This window comes from Diadema antillarum, unplaced genomic scaffold (genome assembly GCF_040938485.1).
Source record: "Diadema antillarum isolate AM-2024a unplaced genomic scaffold, OU_Dant_1.0 scf00000156, whole genome shotgun sequence".
In the NCBI taxonomy this organism is placed as follows: Eukaryota; Metazoa; Echinodermata; class Echinoidea; order Diadematoida; family Diadematidae; genus Diadema; species Diadema antillarum.
In genome coordinates this window covers 1,435,342-1,457,920 of record NW_027271045.1, presented here as the reverse complement: position 1 = coordinate 1,457,920, position 22,579 = coordinate 1,435,342, and the positions used below count along the sequence as shown (strand labels likewise).

Sequence of the window (22,579 nt, the reverse complement as noted above, 5' to 3'; positions counted from 1 at the left end):
CATCCTCATGTCTGTACCACCTACACTGTAAAAACATCGGTTTAGATTTAACACCACGGGTGTTAAATCTAACACCGATCAAACTTCAATAAAGGACCACACCCGCAGGTGTTAAAAATGCACTGTGATGGTGTTGAAAAGTGTTCACCTGACACTTCGTGGTGTTAATTTGACACTGTACCTGGTGTTATTTTGACACTGTACTGGTGTTAGTTAAAAAATGACACCACATGGTGTTGATTTGATATTTGTTGGTGTTAATATCAATGGTTTAACACCCGTCCAGCTTCAATAAGAGACCACACCAGCTGGTGTTACTTTGGTGTAAATTTATTTTCACATTTTTTCAAAAATCTAGTATTTTAATGTAAAATTCTTGATCGTCTTGTTTAAATTAAAAATAACAAGAAGTGCAGTTACTAAGAAACTCTTCAAAAAACAGTTTAAAATTTGGAAATGACACCCGGAGGTGTTAATTTAACATCATAAATGAGCACCGAAAATTTAAGACCAGCTCGGTGTTCACTATTTAACACCGGACTTTTTGCAGTGTACCTTTTGTAAGAAGGGATAGCGAAAAGTAATTACCATCACATCCTTTGAAAGTGGCTTGTGATTATGCAATGAGACACGAGTCAATAAGAATTGTCTTCGTATCTGCGTGGCAGATTCTGTTTGGCACATGCTTCAAATATCATTTTTGAGCGGCGGCTTCGAACTTCTAGCAGAGGAAATTGGACCCCGTTTACAGTGCAGGGCCGGGCCGAGCCTGGGCCGAGCCCGGCCTCAATTGCGGTACTCCGCGACCCCGCAATTGTGTCCGTTTACAGTACCGGGCACAGCCAGGGCTTTTAATTCAACCTTTCAATATTTTGCAATATTAACACCCATTAGCCTCCACACAATAGTGGCCCTAATTGATACTTACAATTAGACAACCACCACAGTGTGCAGCCAACCGTGACAACCCCTCCACACAGGAAGTGACTGGAGTGCACTCAACCTTGACCTGCCTTCCTACTGTGACTCTTTCAGCCTATCAAAGACTTTCTCTCTAGGAACACAAAGTCCCCTTGATCCTTCCTGAGGGTATTTGAGCCGGATTTTCCACTCACTTACTCATTCCCTTGAGAACGGCGAGAACATGCTTGCCGAAACTACGTCGGGATTAGGTAGGCCCTTTTCAGGGCCACTCACATACTCCAGAAAGAATACGTGGTGCACCGTGAAGCCTTCTACTCATACCCGGTCCACCCAACGTTCTACCACCACGGAAGCCTTCAAAGATTTCATCAAACACTATGATTGGGAGGACGCCGGTTGCAATGTGTATAGTCTGGTTTCTAGATCCTTTGCCGACTGGACTCCGCGGCGACGAAGTCGCCGCCCCTTGACACTAAGTCGCCGCCTTTGCCGAATGCAAAGGCCTCTGCGGGACAAAACCACCTTAAACTATACTAGTTTTTGACGTCGAGGGCGTTAAAATCCGGAAGCCAGACTAAATTTGGTACCGCATTTGGCCCAGTTTGCGTTTACAGTGAGAAAAGGCCGGACTCGGCCACGGCCGAGCCGCGGCCGAGACTACCTCGCAGAGCTTGGCCGAGCCCGGCCTTTTCACTCACTGTAAACGGGGTCTAAGACGGTTGTGACTCCATTCTCGAGAACCTCCTTGATTACACACTACATTGCTCAGTTAGACCCAGGAATCGAACCAGGAGGAAGACTGCCGGCGACTGCCGACTGAGCCAACTCACAACTCATCACTATTATTATATGTACTAATCTGGGGATGTGGGTTTTGGACTTAAAACGTTACATAATAAAACGAATGTGTGTGTGTGTGTGTGTGTGTGTGTGTGTAATATTAGGAAAAGCCCCAAAGTGCACTAGATCGGAATGCCGGAATGGAGGGGTGGGGGTGGGGGGGGGGGGGTGGGGGAGAGGATACCAACCAAGGGTACCGAACAATTTATTATATACACAAGTCCCAATTAAGTAAACTCACAGGCAAAATGGTTATCAGAAACGTTGTAAGATTACGAAAAATGATCTTAACAATTTGCAAAATAGCTTTACGATGTTGACTAGTCGTTTGTATACACGGTCTTGATTTTGTCTTATGATTATTTTATGAAAATTATTACTTCTAAAATTGATGATTATATTCCTTCCTGTAAAAGGAAAAAATACAGAGAAACTCCAAGACTCCTGTGGATAACCTAGTTTCTTTTACGATCGATTAACAGAAAGATTTTTTTTTCAAAGAAGTACAGATGCAACCCCACTGACAAAAATAAACAAAAATATGTGACCTATAAAAATTGAAAATACGCTTACTAATTTATTGTTTGTTTGTTTGTTTGCTTGCTTTTATTTCTGCATTCAATCAGATGCAATTTGAATGCAAACTTCAAAAAGTACAAAGACAAAGAATAACAAGTGCAGTGAAATAAATCGATAACAGTACATAAATAGATTCACATAGGTGATTGCATTGAGCAATGTAGATACACAGAAACATAAAATAAAATATACAGTATTTTTCAGTAAACAACAGAGATAATTGAATGCAGGAGACCACCATCATAAGCGATTAAGCTTGAAATGGATGGAGGCCTCATAAAATGACTATCCAACGACATAACTCTCTTGGAGGAAGGTGATCAGGTGAGTGCAGTGCAGTTGCAGGTGAGAGTGCAAGATGCAGTTGAAGGAAGAAAATTGAGATTGACAATAAGATGACAATCTATACTATAAATATTTGTTAGCTCAATTGGTTTGGAGAATATAATTGTATCAAATATCGTTTAAGTGAAGCTTTCAAAGAATAAATACTTGAACAAGACTTTATATTATCCGGGAGATTATTCCAAATATCCGGACCCGAATGTCTTATAGATTTATGTGTCACTAATAATTTGGGATTCAAAAGGTGGAAATGTCTACATATACGAGTAGGGTACGAATGGACAGAAGTATTGAACCTAAACATGTTATCAAACGATGATGGAAGTTGATGATGTATATATTTGAACATAATTACTGCTACTTGAATAATATTCAAATCAAAAACCTTCAATGTTTTAAGCTCATGAAATAAAGAATCAGTATGAGCCAGAAAATGCGATCCTGTACAAATACGTATAACTTTCTTTGTAATTTAAATATAGAATTTATTTTGGTAGAGCCGCAAGTACCCCATACAACATTGCAATAACTTATATATGGGAGAATTAAGGAATTATATAATAGAAATAAAGTTGAGCGAGGAAGAAAGAACTTCAGCTTTGAAATTATCCCTATATTCTAGAAATACACGTTGTAACATGATGTAAATGCTCATTCCAAGTCAAACTTTCATCTATATATACTCCTAGAAATTTTGAATTCATTTTCTTTTCTAATGGGATATCATCAATGTTAATATGTATCAACGTATCTTCATTATGAGAATGAAGTTTGAAATGAATAAAATGAGTCTTTTTTATATTCAAAGAAAGTTTATTAGACTCTTAAACCAATGTTGATACTTTACTAATTTCAATATTTAAAGTGTCATTTAAAATCTTAAGATCTTTATGAGAATAAAATATATTCGTATCATCAGCAAATAGAACAAAAGAGAGAAGAGAGGATGTATTTATGATATCATTAACATAAAGAAAGAATAATAATGGGCCTAGAATTGAGCCTTGGGGAACACCACATTTAATTAAAAGGGGGTCAGATTCACAACCATTAAAAAATAACATATTGTCTTCTATAGTAGTTAGATAATCTTTAAGCCATAAAAGTGCTTGTCCTCGAATACCATAATGACTAAGTTTGGTGAGTAAAATAGAATGATCAAGAGTATCGAATGCTTTACTCAAATCGCAAAATATACCTGCAACATGTTCTTTGTTTGCAAAAGCACTCGTAATTTTGTCATAAATTTGTATTAGTGCTAAATCAGTTGAATAATTTTTTCTGAAACCATATTGATTGGGAATAAGTAAATCAATACTTATTAATAAATTTAAGAAGTCTATTATAAACAATTTTTTCTAAGATTTTGGATATACTAGGCAATAAAAGAAATAGGACGATAATTGCTAATTTCATGAGGATCATCTTTTTTATGTACAGGATTAACTTTCGCTATTTTCAGCAGGTCAGGGAAAATACCTTGTGATAAAGAAAGATTAAATATATAACTTAACGGTTCTGCGGAGTGGACAAACTATTTCTTTCAATAACATCATACTTATTTTATCAGAACCACAAGATTTAGAGCTATTAAAGATTTAGTTGTTATACTAATGATTTCACTGGGACTTGTTGGATTAAAATAAATAGACTCTTGATTTTGGTCAAAAAGATAATCTGTAAAATGAGCAGAAGTATTGCTAATTTTTAGTAGCAAGTTCCGGACCGATATTAACGAAAAATGAGTTAAATGAATTAGCATACATATTGGGATCATTTATTCTAATACCGTTTAATGTGATATCATCCGTTGGCGGAGAATCAGGCTTTTTACCCAGGACCTCTTTAATAATTTTCCATGTTGCATTAATATTCGAAGAAACCTTTTTCATTCTATCAGAAAAATATAATCTGCGGGATAAACGAATCAATTTTGTCAATTTATTTCGATAAACTTTATACATATTCAAATTAAATTCAGTTGGGTTTCGAATACTGTAACTTGTACAAAAAATTACGAGTATTTATGGATTTCAAAATACCTTTTGTAATCCAAGGATTTCTTGGTTTATTTCGGTTACTTTTTATTCTGCATAAAGGAATATTATTTTCATAATAATACAATAATTTATCATTAAAACATTTATATGCCAAATTAACATTGTTAATACTATAAATATCTGTCCATTCCTCTAAAAATTGCATATTCCGCATATTGCATATGCGGAACTGAAAATTTTACCTTCACTAGATAGTTAAATAAAACAATGGTATTTTTTTTTAATGTACTTGGAAAACAAAAAAATGTTATGAATATACGTATTGATACGTCTAGTATTTCTGAAATACGATTGGTAGCACCTCAAGTATAATGTACCGGCTGGTATAGCTGAAAATTTTACGGATTTTTCATTGCTTGGAAAAGTTTATCACAAAATATTCCTTCATCTAGTTAAGTATTTCATGATTTTTTTTAGGGTATACTTAATTCCATAACTATATTTTTGGTGGACCTCACATACCTACATAATAATGAAGAAATGATTCAGATTGTTCATGATTTGAAAGAAGGGAAAAGCCCAGGTTGCGATGGAATTGATTGATTTTTGTTAAAAAACATAATTCCCCAAATGATAGACCCCTTACTACACATTATTAATCTGTTGCTCACGACTGGACTTGTACCAGATGATATTAAAACTGCAAAGGTCTATGTTCATAAGGGGAGAAGAATGCTTATAATCACAAACCCCATATATTTATTAATTTCCATTTCTAAAACTTTTAAAAGAATGATACATACATTCGAACTGTGAATTAGTAAAAAAAAAAAAATTAGTAACATGTTCACAAATTTTCAATTTGAATATAGAGAAAATCACAATACCACACTCGCATTATACTTACCTTTGTTGAGAAGGTTACACATGCACTCGAAACATTTTCACATACAATAGGCATCGTCATGGACTTTTCCGAGGCCTTTGATACGATCAATCACGATATACTTCTCTCCTAATTATCCCACTACGGCATACGTGGAAAAGCCTTGCAATGGTTCACGAGTTACCTGAGATCTCGTACATGTCAACAGTTTTGGTTCCCCAACAGAAACAATCGAATGGGTGTTCCACCAGGAAGCTTGCTAGGCCCACTGCTATTCATAGTTTATGTTAATGATTTTTTTTAGGTCTTCAGATAAACCCTCATTATTTTATCATCATTTGCGGATGAACTATATATATATATATATATATATATATATGCTAATTCTCGTCTTGATCCTAATATTTTGATTAGTGCAATGAATCATGAATTAAACAATGTCGCACATTGGATTTATGCAAATAAATTGTCATTGAATATTCAAAAGGCAAAATTTATTTGATATTTGATACTGCTCTCCTATGAAGAAGTCTCTTCTATCAAATTTTTAGGTGTTTGGGTTGATAATAAGCTTTCATGAAAGTGTCATGTCAATGAAATATTGATATTATTATTTCAGGTAACATATGTGTAATGAATAAGTTGGGGGGGGGGGAGGGGGCATTTCAGGAAGCATTTTTACTTTGACGGCCAAATTTGCTCTCAGCCAATCAGATGCAAGGATTTCAGTAGCTTGTGTAGGGCATATTGTCTAAAAAATATCTGACCAAAACGCTTCATGAAATGCCCCGAGGACACCCTTTACAGGGAGATTCCACTTATGGGGGGGGGGGGGGGAGTGTTCCCAAAATTACAAATGCAAATTACCTCCTGACCTTACATTACAGTATATATAGGTCTACGTTACCTCTACTATAAACAACTAGATAATGCTGTGATATATCCTGCACATATATGTATAATGCGTGGACAGGAAATGAAATAAATAAGTTACATATTAGAATATGCAGGTGTAATCATATAGACAGGAAAGGGGGGGGGGGATGAGTGCTGATATACTATTCTGGGACCCTCACCCTATAGAGAAGTTTTTGATTTCCACTTTTTTTTTTATTCAAACCCAATTACGTCCCATCAGTCTCAAATCTGGATATTTTTAACTGATCATCATATTCTGAATCTATTCAACCAGGAACTTCATAATCATGTTTTACACTTAGTAGTGTAACATTACTACTACTATTCGAGGGCACTCAGGGCCTATTAGCTTAGTAGTGTAACAGGAACATTGACGTAATCTTTTGCAGTGTAGGCCCTATACGATAATGATGATGATAATTATCATCAGTCCATGCACTCAACTGCATATTTATATCAACTGCACCAGAATGAAGGCCCCTACTGTAGGCTACCTCGATCCCGCAAAATTATAACGAAATTTTACAATTTCATGACTTCCTTAATTTTTATCCGATTTTTAACAATTGTAATTTCCACTGCATACTCGAATGATTTTTGGACTTAATTTTTCATATCTGACTATCTTATAACTGGACGGGAATTCTTAAGTAGGCCTAAAAACTAAGTATTTCAATGCCCGTGATCATAATGCAGTCGTCTTCCTATATTATGTGAGGCAGATCCAATTTTGCATATTCTTCCAATATTTTTGAGTTGAGTTTTTGAGTATTTTTTGAGTTGACCCAGTGACGATGAGGAGCATAGTCCACGAGCCGCGACGAGTGATGGGTGGGGGTAGAGCGAGACTCCCCCGTCTCGTTGATTTTTTTTTTTACTATTTTGAGCCTCCGTAAGTGATGCTTTCCTGGCATCTTCTAACCATGGACCTTATACAATGGACATTCACTGTATCGTTGATTAAGATCATGCACCCGTACATCTCAAAAGCGCCACAGAGACATTTTTAGCATGCTTCACTGCTTTGATCACCATCATTGATCGTCACCGCCAGCAAGCCGGGAGAAGAACAAGACGGAGATTCGATAAAATATCAAACTATAGGACCCTACAATGCGCAGAAGAAAATAACTCACAAAAATCAAGTAAAGTGCATTTGCAGTTGTGGTGTATGTCAGTAGGAAATCAAACCTCAAACAATTTCGCTTGGGAGAAGCAGGCAGTTTTTAAAAGAAAGCTAACATTTTGGCAGAATGATTGTCATTTGTGATCTCAATATTTCACTTTTCTCCAGCTTATTCCAGAGCAAAAAGGGACGGTAATGGTAGAGAACAGATATATCTTGCCATTAGGCAAGGTATTATGCGTGTGCGAAAATGTGCGATCAGCAATTACCCATTTTTTGACGCAAAATTTGTTATGATCTCAGGTTTGCTGCTCCTCGTCAAGGTCATCTGTATTTATTCAAAGACATTTCCGTCTGAAAAAGGCACATCAGCGAAACAAGACTGAAATGAGGGAAAAGATTATTTTGTTAGTGACGATACATGATCACACAATCGTTATTGTCCAGACACCTGAATGTACTCATTAAGATGCACACAGGTGTCGGCGACGATCACATTACATCAAAGAAAGACTGCCGGTGAACAGTCCATGTATATAGGTCCATGTTCTAACACAATTTGCCCCAAGAAGTGGAATTGTCGGCCACATCCGGGCCAACGAAGAGACGGTAGCACAACCAAGATGACATCACCGACTCGATGGTCTTCCTATATACGACTATGCATAATGCACCACTAGATCATCACGATACGAAGGCGGGGAAGGGGAGAGGGTTTTGTTTACGTCATCAGCTCGCGCTTTAACCCTATAAGGCCCAAGATATTTTGACCACTTCCAGGCCCAAGGGGGGGGGGGCACATTGTGCACCCCCTATAACTTCTTTATTACATGATGTATGACCGTCATATTTGGCACGTGGGTAGAACAACTCATACTCTACATGACCCAACATTTGAAATTTCTCGAGGTCATCCACTGAGGGCGCTATTTACCAAAATATAAAGAAATACATAGGAAATACACGAAATCATGTTTTTCTTTTTATTTCTTTATCCCAGTATGTATGTTTTTATTTTATATCAATCGTTTATTTTCATATTTACCACAAAGGAAAAGCAAGTCAACCTTCACTATGTTGAAATTTCTCAAGGTCAACATGTGGCGGCGCTATGTATGAAACCTATTAATTGTTTGGAATAGGTACATATATTGGTAATTGGTATCACATTACATATTTCCAAAATATTGAAATTTTGAGTTTGCAGATTGATAATATGATAAACAAAAGATATATTACCAGGTAGGCCCTACCGGCAAAGCTTGTGTGAAGATAACACAAAATAAAAGGGTATTCTTTGGAAAATGCTGTATTTTCGATTATATCCATTGTTTGATGCCTATGTCATATAAAAAATAAAGGAAATAATAAGAAGACCATTTCAGGATAATTCACAACCACATTACTTCACATTTTGGTCTTTCAGCAAATTACAGCCAATGACAGCCCCATTTCATCCATTATTATATATTGTTAACTGAACTTGGAACGGAAAATCATGCAAAATCTGACGAACATGGTTGTCAGTTTATGGTTGCCATGGCAACCAACAATATTGGACATAGCTAAAATATATATCAAAATGTTCGCAATAAGATTTTAGGAAAAGTCACCAAATTTGGTTGAAATCGGGTGAAGGGTGTAGGAGTGGCAAACGAAAATATGGTGGGGTGTCCCCCCCCCCCTTGGGCTTTATAGGGTTAATTGCACGTATCCAAACTAAGTACGCGCAGCTTGAACTTCCCGGATCCCAGGTTCGTTTGTTCGAGAAAAAACAAACAAACAAGCAAACAAAAAATAACAAACAAACAAAACAACATTGTCATTGTCAGTGTCATTGTCTTAATTGTCACTGTCATTGTCATTGACGTACCGTAGGCACTAGTTTCTACCCTTCCTGCCAAAATACCAACTTTTCTTGCAAGTTTCATCCAAATCTACCATTCTCTACTTTTAGAGTAAAAAAGTGTGCATAAAGTCAAACATAGGGCCTGAAAACACCAATGAAAACATTTACTCCAGTAACCCCCCTTGGCGGAGCTTAGCGCGTGATCAATGATGCGACGACTAATCGCGTTCGTAATCGCGCCCTGGTGACTGCTCCAACGATACCGTCACAAGGATATGAAGAGTTCTACTAGTCTGTTTTACAGAAAGTTATTTAGATTCTACAAATTTTTTAATTTGTATTTGTTTTTTAAATTAAAGAAATGAATTGCATATACTATGAACAGAACTAAGATATATTCGAAAATCTTGTAAGTTACAACAGACTAATACACATTGCCATTATGTTTTTTAAAACGTTCAGAGACGAAGCGGTTTGTTCGTACCGATACTGTCCTAGCGTGTTTCGTGCTCTCATGAACTTTGAGCTTGTGGCGTGCCCGTATGCAAATCGACTGATGATCTGCGTCTCTATCCGATAGGATCGTACTACCGTGAGGACTCGACTCATCGGTAAATTTGATCGATATATCTACCGAAGATACCAGTTGTATACAGTTTCTGTAAGCCACTGAAATTTCCTGGAAAATGTCAAAAACACCAGGGAAAAAGTATGGATCCAATAGGTCTCAAGTTTGGCAGTATATCGTGTGCGATACTGATACAAAAATTGCGCGCTGCACACTGTGCAACAAAACTATGAAGTATACAGGCGGCACCACGAATTTACGCTACCATCTGACGGCTGCGCACCAAATGGCCGAATTTGAGGTAGCTATCGATGGATCGACATATCGAGTAAAATTTACTTTGATGGAAATCGGAGGTTTTCATGTATCGAATGCATGTTCCATGATGTTGTGTTGATATGTTAGCTAGAGTAGGCCTACAGTTCAACAAAGCTTTTCCGCCGCTAGACATAAAACTTATCAGTATAATTCTGCAATTTCATCAGCTTAACTGCTCATGAAGATGGTTCGGTCATCACACGTCACACTTGCTGTTATTGCCTTATTAGACCTCTAAAACATTATCATGCTTGGAGTGTCAATCGGTAACACTACGACAACACGTACAGCGACAGTTTTATAATTGCCTTCATACACTCTCCTAATGCTACACTGCTACAGAAGTCACACGGCGTCTGGTCGCTATAGAGAATAGTGTTAAGTCCTGTAACAATAAGAACAAACTAAAGTCATTGGACTCTATGCAGCCTGGGAATAAATTATTGGTTAAATGTCTCATAGCTTATTCCAAGTAAGTGACAACAAAGGGCTTTGCCTTTAGATTTTCCATCCCAGCGTTCTCTGTAAATACCCCCCCCCCCCGTAGCATTGCCGTTTTGTGCATTGTGTGAGTCTTTTCGACTATCTGTAACATTAGTGTAGAATTGGAAGAAATGAAGCAGTTTTTCAAGCAACTTTTTCTCGAGCATGCGTTACTCGTATTTGATGCATAGGTCTCATTTGAATGAAAAAATATGAATATATTGGATATGATTATGAACTTAGTTTTTTTTTTTTAAATGTTAAAAGTGCAATTTTCATTCAAAGTCACCATTTATGCGTGCAAATGAAAATTTGGTACCACCACTGTCCATTGTTCTCAGTCATGCATGAATTATGAGCACTGAGTTGTGCATCAAATGAAAGAAGAGAATTAACTTATAGGTACATCTCGTGAAGAAAATTTACGATTTTGATCGGTTTAATTTTTGCTGGGACATGCTGTAAAATGCTTGCCAGGTTTGTGTGTACACATATGCATTAATCAATGACATGTTAAAGGACAAGTCCACCTTCATACATTAGGATTGAGAGAATGCAGCAATATTAGTAGAACACATCAGTGAAAGTTTGAGGAAAATCGGACAATCCGTTCAAAAGTTATGAATATTTTGAGTATCTGCGCAGTCACTGCTGGATGAGAAGACTAATTCAGTGTATGATGTCACATGCGTACAACTATATATTGAAAATAAAAAGATAATTTTACAAAACTTTACTTTTTGAATAAGGTGCACATTTCTTCGACTTGCTACTGACGTATGTTAAGGGTAATATTCCCCCGCCTTCTGAAAGAGAGGGTACCAAGTCGAGTGTTTAATGCGAGAAAAATGGAAATATGTTGAATTTTCTTTATTCTTTCTTTATATCGTTGTACTCATGTGACATCACAAGCTTACTTAGTCTTTTCATCCAGCCATGACTGAGCAGAAACTTCAAAACTTCAAACTTAAAGGACAAGTTCACCTTCATAAACATAAGGATTGAGAAAATGCAACAATATTAGTAGAACACATCAGCGAAAGTTTGAGGAAAATTGGACAATCGATGCAAAAGTTATTACCAGGTAATTTTTTTAATTTTTGTGTTGGAACCGCTGGATGAGGAGACTACTACAGCTTGTGAGTCATATGCGTACAACAGTATAAACAAAATGTAAAAGAAAATTCAACATATTTTCACCTTTTTCGCATAATAAAAGACCACTTGACTTGCCTCTTTCTAAAGGCAGGGGGAATGATATTACCCATAACATTTGTCGGTAACGAGTCAGGGGAATGTGTACTTTTTTCAAAAGATGGAATTTTGTGAAATTCTCTTTATATTTTCCTTATATTGTTGTACGCATGTGACATCTAAGTTATTCCTACACTGCAGTAGTCTTCTCATCCAGCGAGTACTGCACAAAAACTTCAAAAATTCATAACTTTTGAACGGATTGTCTGATTTTCCTCAAACTTTCAATGATGTGTTCTACTAATATTGCTACATTCTCTCAATCCTTATGTTTATGAAGGTGAACTTGTCCTTTAATAACTTTTGAATGGATTGTCCGATTTTCCTCAAACTCTCACTGATGTGTTCTACTAATATTGCTGCATTCACTCAACCCACATGTCTATGAAGGTGAACTTGTCCTTTAAAGTGTATTTTCACAGAAAGGGGAATGGGAAAAAAAAAGGGGGAACACCCCTCACTCTTTTTTTCTTTTTTTTTCTTTTTTGTTTAGAGGGGTATAGCCACCCCAGAATGTGTGTGCCCATGATTAGAGCCCAGCTTGTACCATCATAATACTGTAAAACCAGAAATATTTGCTGCATTACTACACATTAGATTTTCGTGAATTAGAACCATTTCGTGGCATGAAATTTTCGTGAATTGCCATTGGGATTCAATGCATTACATGGGTGTATGCAAGGGGGGGTCGGGAGGGTCGTACGACCCCCCCCCCCCCCAAATTTTCAAAAGGTCCACTTTTTGTAAAAGACATTTTTGTTTTTTTTTAGGGCTCTTTACTCTATATACAACAGGAAAAAAAAGTGACCAGGTGGTGTTCCAGCAAATTGTCAAAAACCTTGTAAATTTTGTAACTTACTTTTAATATGCCATACCTTATTTCTAAGCCGCACTGCCATGCCGAAAAAGTCACTTTTGTATGCACCAAATGGCCCCATTTTAAGATGTGAAATTCAAAAACTCCCTACCGTGGGAGGGGGGACACCCCCCTCCGACACCCTCCCCCCGCTCGGTCGCTCCGCTCCCTCGCAAAGGTAAAGGTCCAGAAATTTTGATTACGACCCCCCCAGAAAAAATCCTGGATACACCCCTGCATTATAGTGTAGACAAGGAGTTTCATGTGTATTTTGATTTCATGAATCTTGGTTCCACACAAAATTTTTGGATATTTTGTGCATGTGAAATTTTCTGGCATTACAGTAGGCCTATGTTTTCCATGACTTCAATTTGAAAAGTTTGGCATTTAATTTGCTTTTTGTACATGTATCCTCTCGTGTTAAATGTATAGGTTGTAGGGCCATCAGCCAGAGTGTACAAAGAAGGTGGAGAATGGAAGACTGGAAAGAGGAAGGTAAAATCCCCCAGCAGCAACTTCAGACTGAGCATTGGAAGTTCATCACCCCACACAGCATCTCGCTCCTCACGAGGTCTTGCAAGCCCATCCATGGTGAAGCCCACCATCTGTGGGCCAGAGAGGGCCCAGTTCATCACTGGACAGGTGGTGATGTTGTTGGCAAGGAGTTTGTTTCCTGTCAGCATGTTGGAGGATGAGGGTTTTGTGCGCTTCCTGCAGGTCCTGGAGCCTGGTTATTTGTCACCATCAAGATCCCTTGTGCAAACCATGCTGATGGGAAAGTACGAAGAGGCCCAGGTAATGTGACAGTGCCTTTACATTGTAAAAGATAAACACCTCGCGCAGGATATGCTTTATATAACTTTCGTTACCCGGAACATAAGACTGAGAGTATAGTCAGTGATAATGCTGCATATTGCATGCACATGCGTTTACGGGGCTGCCAACATTGGAAGCTATAGTTGAGAGTGAGACTCCCATAGGCCAATGCTATAATTTAGGAGTCAAAATGAGTGAGATCAATAGAAATGCATGCAAATAAAATAAAGCTTTAGAGTGAGAAAGGACCAAAATGAGTGAGTCTCACTCTCAGTGAGTGAGAGTTGGCAGCCCTGGGGAGGTACATATGTACCGGTACCGGTACCATGATAGGCATATTGTGATGGTCATATTCATGATGTATATTATGGTGTCATATTCAACATTTATTACTACTGGACCACATGAGATCCAATTCTTACTCTCAATTCTAGCTTGAAAAAGTACCCAGATGTCAAATTGTGCTCTAGCTATGCTACAGTGTATGTTCAGTGGGATAGACACGGCTTTTTTACTTCTGGTAGCAAAAGGAAAAAAGTTGTGCCTCACCCTACACTACACATGCACATATAGCAGCAGGACCTTTCATGTGATGGGACCATCTCTGGTACGTGGTGCCGTACCTTTTGTTATCCAGAATCTAGTTTGTCATCTTTCCAGTGCAGTCTCTGAGCAGTCTATTCACACTCAATACTCAGATCAAGAAAGACATCAGTGCATGATATTTGTGGAAGGCACTTCCAATAGGTGTGTATATGATTCGGCACGCCGTACACCGGGGTACCGTTGTAACCCGGGGTACCGCGTTGTATAGCGCCATCTCATGCCCATTATTTATAATGCGTATCCGAATTCAGATACGCCGATTCTGAATTCGGATACGGCAAAATCGTCGCAATGAACTACGGTACAGCGTAGCACCATAGGTGTTTTTCGAAGTACACTTGCATGCATTAATTGATGCATAATCACAAATAAGAAAACATTTTTGCGCATAATAATACTAAAAAATACTTTGACACATTTTTTGGTAAGCCAGGGTACAGCGCTGAAAAAAAAAAAAAAAATTCAACAAAATAGCGAATTTTCATTTGGTACCCTAGGGTACGTACCAAATATTGCATCATATATACTGTATGACTATATAAGCCTTCACTCAAGTTCAGATCAACTGCACTGCTGTCATTAGTGGCTACTATCTATTGCTTTCTCACCACTCTTTCTTTTTTCCATGATACTGTAACAGTCAAAATATCCACGCATTTCGTGCTATCTCAGAAACTACATGTAGAGCGAAAATAGATGGATGACATTTGAATGTATGTGCTTGTTATCCACAGAATGAAAATTTAGTGCAAAACTAATGTTGCCCTGCAGAGTGCGAAGAATCGCTGGAGTGAAAATTTCCACTTTCACAGTAGACCCCTTGTATTAGTATTTGCAGCATCACCAACAAACTCATAGATGTCTGGACACAATGCAGCTTTAGTGTCTTCATCATACCCAAAGTGTGTGCATAAGACCTACAATGTCTGGGTGTGTGAATATTTACACATGAAGAATTTCATCGCAAACGTGATATCCATGATGGCCCATCAGAGAAAGTTACATTTAAAGCGCCTGAAATTTGAAGAAAATAATGTGAAGATCTGTGATATTTTTATCATCAATTCTGAATAAAGGGAGACAATGAAATGGGACAGTGATGATGTCCCAGCTTACCCGGTACGCTCAAAAATTCAAAATGGCGGCTAATATCACAATTGAGCTATTTTGCAAAATCTTTTAATGCAAATTATTGGAACTCAGATGGCCTATATATAGTGTGGTAAGTGCCTGCTAAAGTGTACAAGGAATTCAGAAAGCATTTCACACTGCTTGCAAAAATACTAATGTAGGTATTAAAAAAAATGTCCGATAAAATGATTTAAAATTATAAACATTCCACTTGAGTTGTTGCAGAGCTGTTGCCATGTGCTTGTACTCTGACGCCAAAAGTCTAATACCAACGGTAGGTGATAGACTTGAAAGCTGATTAGTTCAATTTGACTTTTTGAGATAAGAGAGGTTTCCCACTTTTCCCGCGTCCCAGTTCACCCCACTCTCCCCTATACTTGAATATCTTTACATTTCAAAGATCATACCAGGTAAATGAAGATGGGATGCATAGGCCTACTGTTGTGTATCCTTGTTGCAAGATGCATTTATTATGAGAACTACATGTATGATATTGCATTTTTTGTAGGATCAACATCAGCACATATTTGGGTATTGCATAAATTCTTGGCCGAAAGAAAACAAAAACAACTCAAGAAAAAAAAAATCCCCAAAACAACAACCCAGCATCAGTTAAGTACAGAAAAGTAATCAGAAACTTTACAGGCCTAAGAGTGTACATCTCAGATACACCGGGATGTACTTGGATGTGTGTCAGCATTTGTGCAGTATAGGTTGTATATTGTACAACATGTGTGTTAGCTTCTAAGTGTTACATAAATATACGTGTATGCTTGAGGATGTGTCAGTGTGTGTTATCAGTCACACTTGATGTGAGAGTAGCAATGTGAGAGCCACAATTATTGGGAGTACATTGTACTAGTATCCAGGTTGAGTGAAATTAAGCATGGTACAAAATATGGTTGGAATGATAATTTATTTTACTCTTTTTATTTAGTATTTTTTTAAAATTTATTCAATGTACACCATGTTGGCTGCATTAATGAGTCATCATAAATTATTTATTCCTCTCTTAGGAAAAATTGAAGATATGCCTCAGTAAGGATGCCAAAAACTTCGGTCTCATGTTTGATGTGTGGTCTGGCAGCGACAGGGGCACGTATCTGACTGTCACTATTCACTACCTGACCAGCCTCTGGACACGCGAGTCCTGGGTCCTTGGCACAGACCGTGTCTCCACTCGGCCTTCCTGCAGCGAACTCAGTATGTGTATCCGCAGCCTCCTCAGTCAGTACCAGCTTTCTCTGGAGAGCATCACAGCTATCGTCAACCGCCAGGGGATGCTAAAAGGAGCACAGGTGGGGAAGGTGGGAAGCACTCTACTTTGTGACAGCATGAGCTGCGCAGCAGAGAAATTAGAGCAGTGTGTCCAGAGTGGCCTGCAAATAGCTAGAGTGAAGGAAGTGGTGGATGGTACGTCCAAGATGGTATGTTACTTTCTGCAGAATGAGGATGCAAAAGAGCTGCTGGAGAAAGTGAAGCAGGCATGTAAGCTCACCGGGGAGCTGGAAGATAATTTGAAGGGGTCTTGGCTGGCTACAGGGGACATGCTAATCAAGGTGAGCCTTTTGATTTGTATTGAGCAGAGTCTAGCTTAACCCGAACTTACCTGGGCTATTTTGTGAGCTTAAAGTCCTTGGGGGGAGGGGGGGCATGATGGCCCCCCTTATGATCTCAGCCGCGATTCGCACGTTTGTTACAAAAATTGGCACACACGTCACTCATGGCGCAATCTATAGGGCTGTGTTGTTAAATTTCAATAAATCGCTTCATTTTATTTGAATTAATTATATATTAAGATTTATGCATGAAATTAGAATTTGGCTGGAAATCATTAAATAAAGCCCCCAAACTTCAAAATTTTTTGCTTGAGGATTTTTTGGTGAATTCTGATTTAATTTAGGTAAAAAAATTTGATATCAATTGTAATTTCTTATGTATTGTATTGTTTTTATAATTTATGTATTTCTTTGTTTTTTCTTACTTTTTAAATTTTTTTTTTCAATGGGAATCAGTGGCAACACTATTTCAATCATAAGAAACATAACATTAATTGTTTTTAATCACTAAAAGTAAAAATGATACAATTACAAATTTCAGATAGAAACCTGATTTGCATTGGTTTTATGCACAAAATCACGTTTTTGAGCAATTTTCAGTCTGACATGCACTTACATAATGTTGCGTAACTTCGAAATCGCGTACCCAGATGTCGCAAATTTGGTCTTAAAAGTTGCGCAAGGCTTCAAGATAAATTGTCATGAATCGCCATGTGGATGCTTTCTCGCGTTGCGGAGATGTCGCGCGAAGTGTTGAGGGGGGGCATACCCGGTAAGTTAGGGTTAATCTATGACATCCAAGGCTTCCACTTAAGAGAGACTGTTGTTGTAGTTTCAAACAATGCATTACTATAGTAACAGCTTTTCACTAAAAAGCATACAAAAATATTTTGGATTCAGCTTACTCCCTCAGTCTTTTAGCATTTAGCATGAATTTTGGTCCATGTGACCGCTATGGTACGTACGGTAGATGTGCAAACTTAAAGGGAACGCAAACCCAAAGAGCAATGTGGATTGAGTGAAAGCAGCAAAATTAGTACACTGTGAAAGTTTGAGAAAATCTGGCAATCGATGCAAAAGTTATGAATTTATAAAGTTTTGGTGTTGGAACTGCTGGATGAGGAGACTACTAGAGGTTATGACACTGTATGAGTATACAGTATAAAGAAAATATAAAGAAAATTCCACAAAAATTAAGAAAATTAAAAATTCCATCAATTTGATACTGACATAAAAAAGGGTAGCAATTATTCCCCCTTCTTTCTGAAAGCGGTTAGTCAAGTGCTCTTTCATAATGCTAGAAAAGTGCATTTTGTTGAATTTTCTTTGTATTTTCTTTGTAGCGTTGTCCACTCATACGTCATAACCTCTAGTAGTCTCCTCATCCAGCGGTTCCAACACCAAAACTGCAAAAATTCATAACTTTTGCATCGATTATCCGGTTTTCCTCAAACTTTCACTGATGTGTTCTACTAATGTTGCTGCTTTCACTCAATCCACATTGCTCTTTGGGTTTGTGTTCCCTTTAATTTTTCGTCATTGTTGAACAATGCGTTGCCATAGTAACAGTGCATGTTTTGAATGAAAAAATCATACAAAAGTACTGTGGATTTTAATAGCTAACTCCCTGATTCTTTGAGCATTTGACTTGAAATTTGGCACATGTGACAGCTCTATGACCTAGATGTGCAAAATTTATCTTTCATTATTTTTGAAAAATGTGTTGCCATGGTCGCAGCATATTTTGAATGAAAGCCATACAATGATATCTTGAATTCAGCCAACTCCCTCAGTTTTTGAGCATTTGACTTGAAATTTGGCACATGTGATGGCTGTGATATATGGTTGTGTAAACTTCATTTTTTGTTAATTTGTCAAACATTGTGTTGCCATGGTAACATTCTAAAATGAAAATCAGAGAAAATGCAGATTTATAAATCTTATGTTTTGAACACTTGACTTGAGATATAACACATGTGACTATCAGTGATCAGAATATGCATTTATTCAATGTTGAACAATACAGTGGCATGGTAACAATATTTTTTTCCAACAATTTTGAATTGAAAGGTATTTATTGAATAACATCCCTTGCAGCCCGGAGGCTGAATTGCGGACATCTTACAAGGATCAGCATGAATACATTCAAATATACAAACATACATTAAAAAATATCTATTGCACAATAGAGTTAACCTTTACCATTAACAAAACAAAGAAACAAATAATATAATTACAATTATTAACACCTCTGTTCTTATTTTCATAGATAATCTCTATTGTTTATAAATACAAATAACCTTACTAAAAATCAACTTTCTTTTCATCTACATGTACTCATCCTCTTCTTCACCTACCCTCCTTCAACCTCTTCTTATTCCTTGAAATTATCATTATCATAATCACACATATTTTTCATCGTAACAATTAAACTACCATTTACTCTCTATTACAAAACATCAATCAATATTACATTCATCAAAAATATACTATTACAATGTATTAATACAAAACACTGAATTCATATCAATAAAATCACTCAAAATACAAAACTTCATATTTCATATGACACAGAACAGAAAAAACATAATATGGCAATTTAACTGATCTAGAAAGTCTGCTTAAAAAAAAAAGACTGAAAAATTCTGGCAGGTGAGAAAAAATTGAGATATAATCAATTCAGAAATAGGTTAATAAATGAAGGGCCAATAATCAAACACATCTTTACAAAGAAAAAAAAAAAACAACCTTAACAATGGTGAATCAACATGCTGTTTTCAGCACAGTTGAGTGTTTTATCGAAGAGAGACAGTTTCGGCGTGCCTGCAAAGGGCTGAATTTGAATCATAAAACACAGATTGCGTGGGCGTTATAACTTTCAGTAAAACATTGATTATATTCATCTCTGTCAAAAAGATAAAAAAAATCATAGTCGTGTTTAAACACTTAAAAAACTAAACTTTCAGGCCTTACACATACAGTAACAAAAATCAGTTGATATCTCATTTTCATTGATAATCTCTATTGTTTAAACAAATTACCTTACTAAAAACAACTTCTTTTTCATCTACTCATCTTCTTCATCTTTTCTTCCCCCCTCCTTATAAAATTTACCATCCTCTTCTTCACTTTCCCTCCTTCAACCTCTTCTTATTCCCTGAAATTATCATTATCATAATCACACATATTTTTTGATCATAATTAAACTACCATTTACTCTCTATTGCAAAACATAAATCAATATTCAGGTATTACATTCATCAAAAAATGTACTATTATACAAAACACTGGATTCATATCAATAACGTTGTTCAAATCACAAAACTTCATATTTCACATGACACAGAACAGAGGAACATGATATGGCAATCAAACTGAGATCAGGAAGTCTGCTTAAGACTCAAAAATTCTGGCAGGTGAAACAAAAAATTGAGGATAGAATCAGAAATATATGAATGAATGAAAGACCAATAATCAAACACATCATTACAAAGAGAAAAAATAGAAACAAAAACAAAAACAAAAAGCATACGAAGTAATTGCTAGTTAAGCTAACTTCTTCAGTGTTAGGTGGGGACATTAATCATATTGAGTGATAGTTCTAGTCTCTCCATGCCTCCGAAATGGTCAAGGTGTGATCTTCATGAAACTTTGCTCATATGCATGTACTGCCTGACAATGATTTTCTTGGGAATTTTTGAGTGATGGGGTCAAATGTCATTGGTCAAAGGTCAGGTTAAAGTGCTGAACTTCTATCATTCTCTCAATTCTTTCATTTTTTTTCCAATTATGTGAATCTGTCATCTCACGTTGTCAAGACATACTCCAGACCTGTTGGGAGAACCATGCAATATGATGGAGGCATACTGGTCACCATAGCAAAATTTATAGTTTTCTTGTTGAAAGTTTCATGAGGGTATTTGTCACAATTTTATTCTTTCTTTTGTTATCATCTTGCTCACCAGGCTGTTGCTCTACGTGATGCCATAGAAAGTGTCAAAGTAGGGGATGAAAAGAATCAGCTGCTCTACATAAGTGATGAGCAGTGGGAGACTGCCACTCAACTAGTCCAGTCCATCCAGATCCTCAAGGCTGCCTTGACAGTCCTCAGTGACACTAAGAGTGGCTCTGTATCATGCCTCCTCCCAGTGGTGCACAGCATGCTGCAACACTGTGAAGGTCGGGAGGATGATGGCTCAGTGGTTAGCGAGTTCCTCAGTGTCATTGCCAAAGAGGTCCGTGAAAAATGGGACCTTAATGCTATCATGCCTTCTTCGGTGACCATGTTGTCTGCTCTGCTGGATCCACGCTTCAAGCAGCTCAAGTTCATTGCAGATGAGGATAAGTTGGATGTTATTGATGCCTTGAAACAGCTGGTGACTGCAAACACAAATCACAGTGCAGAGGCCACTGTTGACCAGCAGCAGACTAGTGTATCACCATTCCTTTGTCTGTTTGGGGAAGATGAATTCAACAGCAAGCCAGAGAGTGCCGATGCAGAGGTGGCAACTTACCTGTCGTATCCACCCCTGTCACGAGACATGTGCCCATTGGACTGGTGGCGAATGAACCAAAGCAAGTTCCCAGAGTTGGCTAAGATTGCACGCTGCTACCTGGCTGTACCAGCCATAGCACAGTCCTGGGCAGACATTCAGGCAGGGACGTCCCGTGTCGACATGAAAAGGGCACTGCTTGAACCTGAGACAGCTGGACCTCTAATTTTCCTCAACAAAAACTGGTCAATCCTCTCCTAGGTATGCATTCTGCATTTGTTGCCTAGGCTCTCACACTTGCATGCAATATCTGTGATTAAATGTTGAAGCATTTCCACAAATTGCACAGTGTAGGAACTTGAAAAGAATAATTACTTGGATATCAGCTGATCCATTGAATAAGAACATGATATGCATAGTTGAATGGGAGCATATGTTTTAGTCAGTAGTTTGAGAGCCAAGTGTTGATATACCCAGTTAATACTATTCGCTCTATCATACTTTACAGTCATTCTTTGTAGATTGTTCATTTATTCTTTAATATCGAACTGCATTTACAGAAGGCTTTCTTGTTCTGGCACTTGAGCATTACCCCATCAAGTTGTGGATCTTGCAGTTGAAATGCTTTTGATTGATTTGCAATAGACAGAAGACTGAAACATACACTGTATATGGGTACATTTTGTATATATATGACCGAAATAGGACTGTCAACGAAAAAGAAATTGTCATTTGATGTTTTGATATACCTTGTGAATTTCCAACACTGCTTAGTGAAAATTACAAATAGAAATATAATAGCAAACCATGGAAATATGTTTTTTGAGTCTTGATGGAATGATAAGCATTATTCAGTTTGGTATTACAGAATTTCCAAGTCTTTGTTGTTTATGTCCGAAATATCCTATACCCATTTCCCAGTGTTCCACCTAGAAGTCCAATACAACACCGTGTTCAAGTTACACTACGTAGCTTTGTGAAAAAGGCAGGGAGATGAAAAGGAGGTTTTTTTTAATTTTCATTTTTTT

At 37.3% G+C, this 22,579-nt stretch overlaps 1 protein-coding gene across 1 annotated transcript; it reads left to right on the top strand.

The window, feature by feature from the left end:
- Positions 1-10,060: 10,060 nt before the first annotated feature.
- Positions 10,061-22,311, top strand: LOC139722039 (E3 SUMO-protein ligase ZBED1-like). The gene is made up of 4 exons (XM_071633360.1): positions 10,061-10,336; positions 13,379-13,741; positions 16,516-17,058; positions 21,024-22,311. The coding sequence occupies exons 1-4, from the start codon at positions 10,154-10,156 to the stop codon at positions 21,810-21,812; spliced, it is 1,878 nt and encodes a 625-aa protein (XP_071489461.1). The 5' UTR covers positions 10,061-10,153; the 3' UTR covers positions 21,813-22,311.
- Positions 22,312-22,579: the final 268 nt, after the last annotated feature.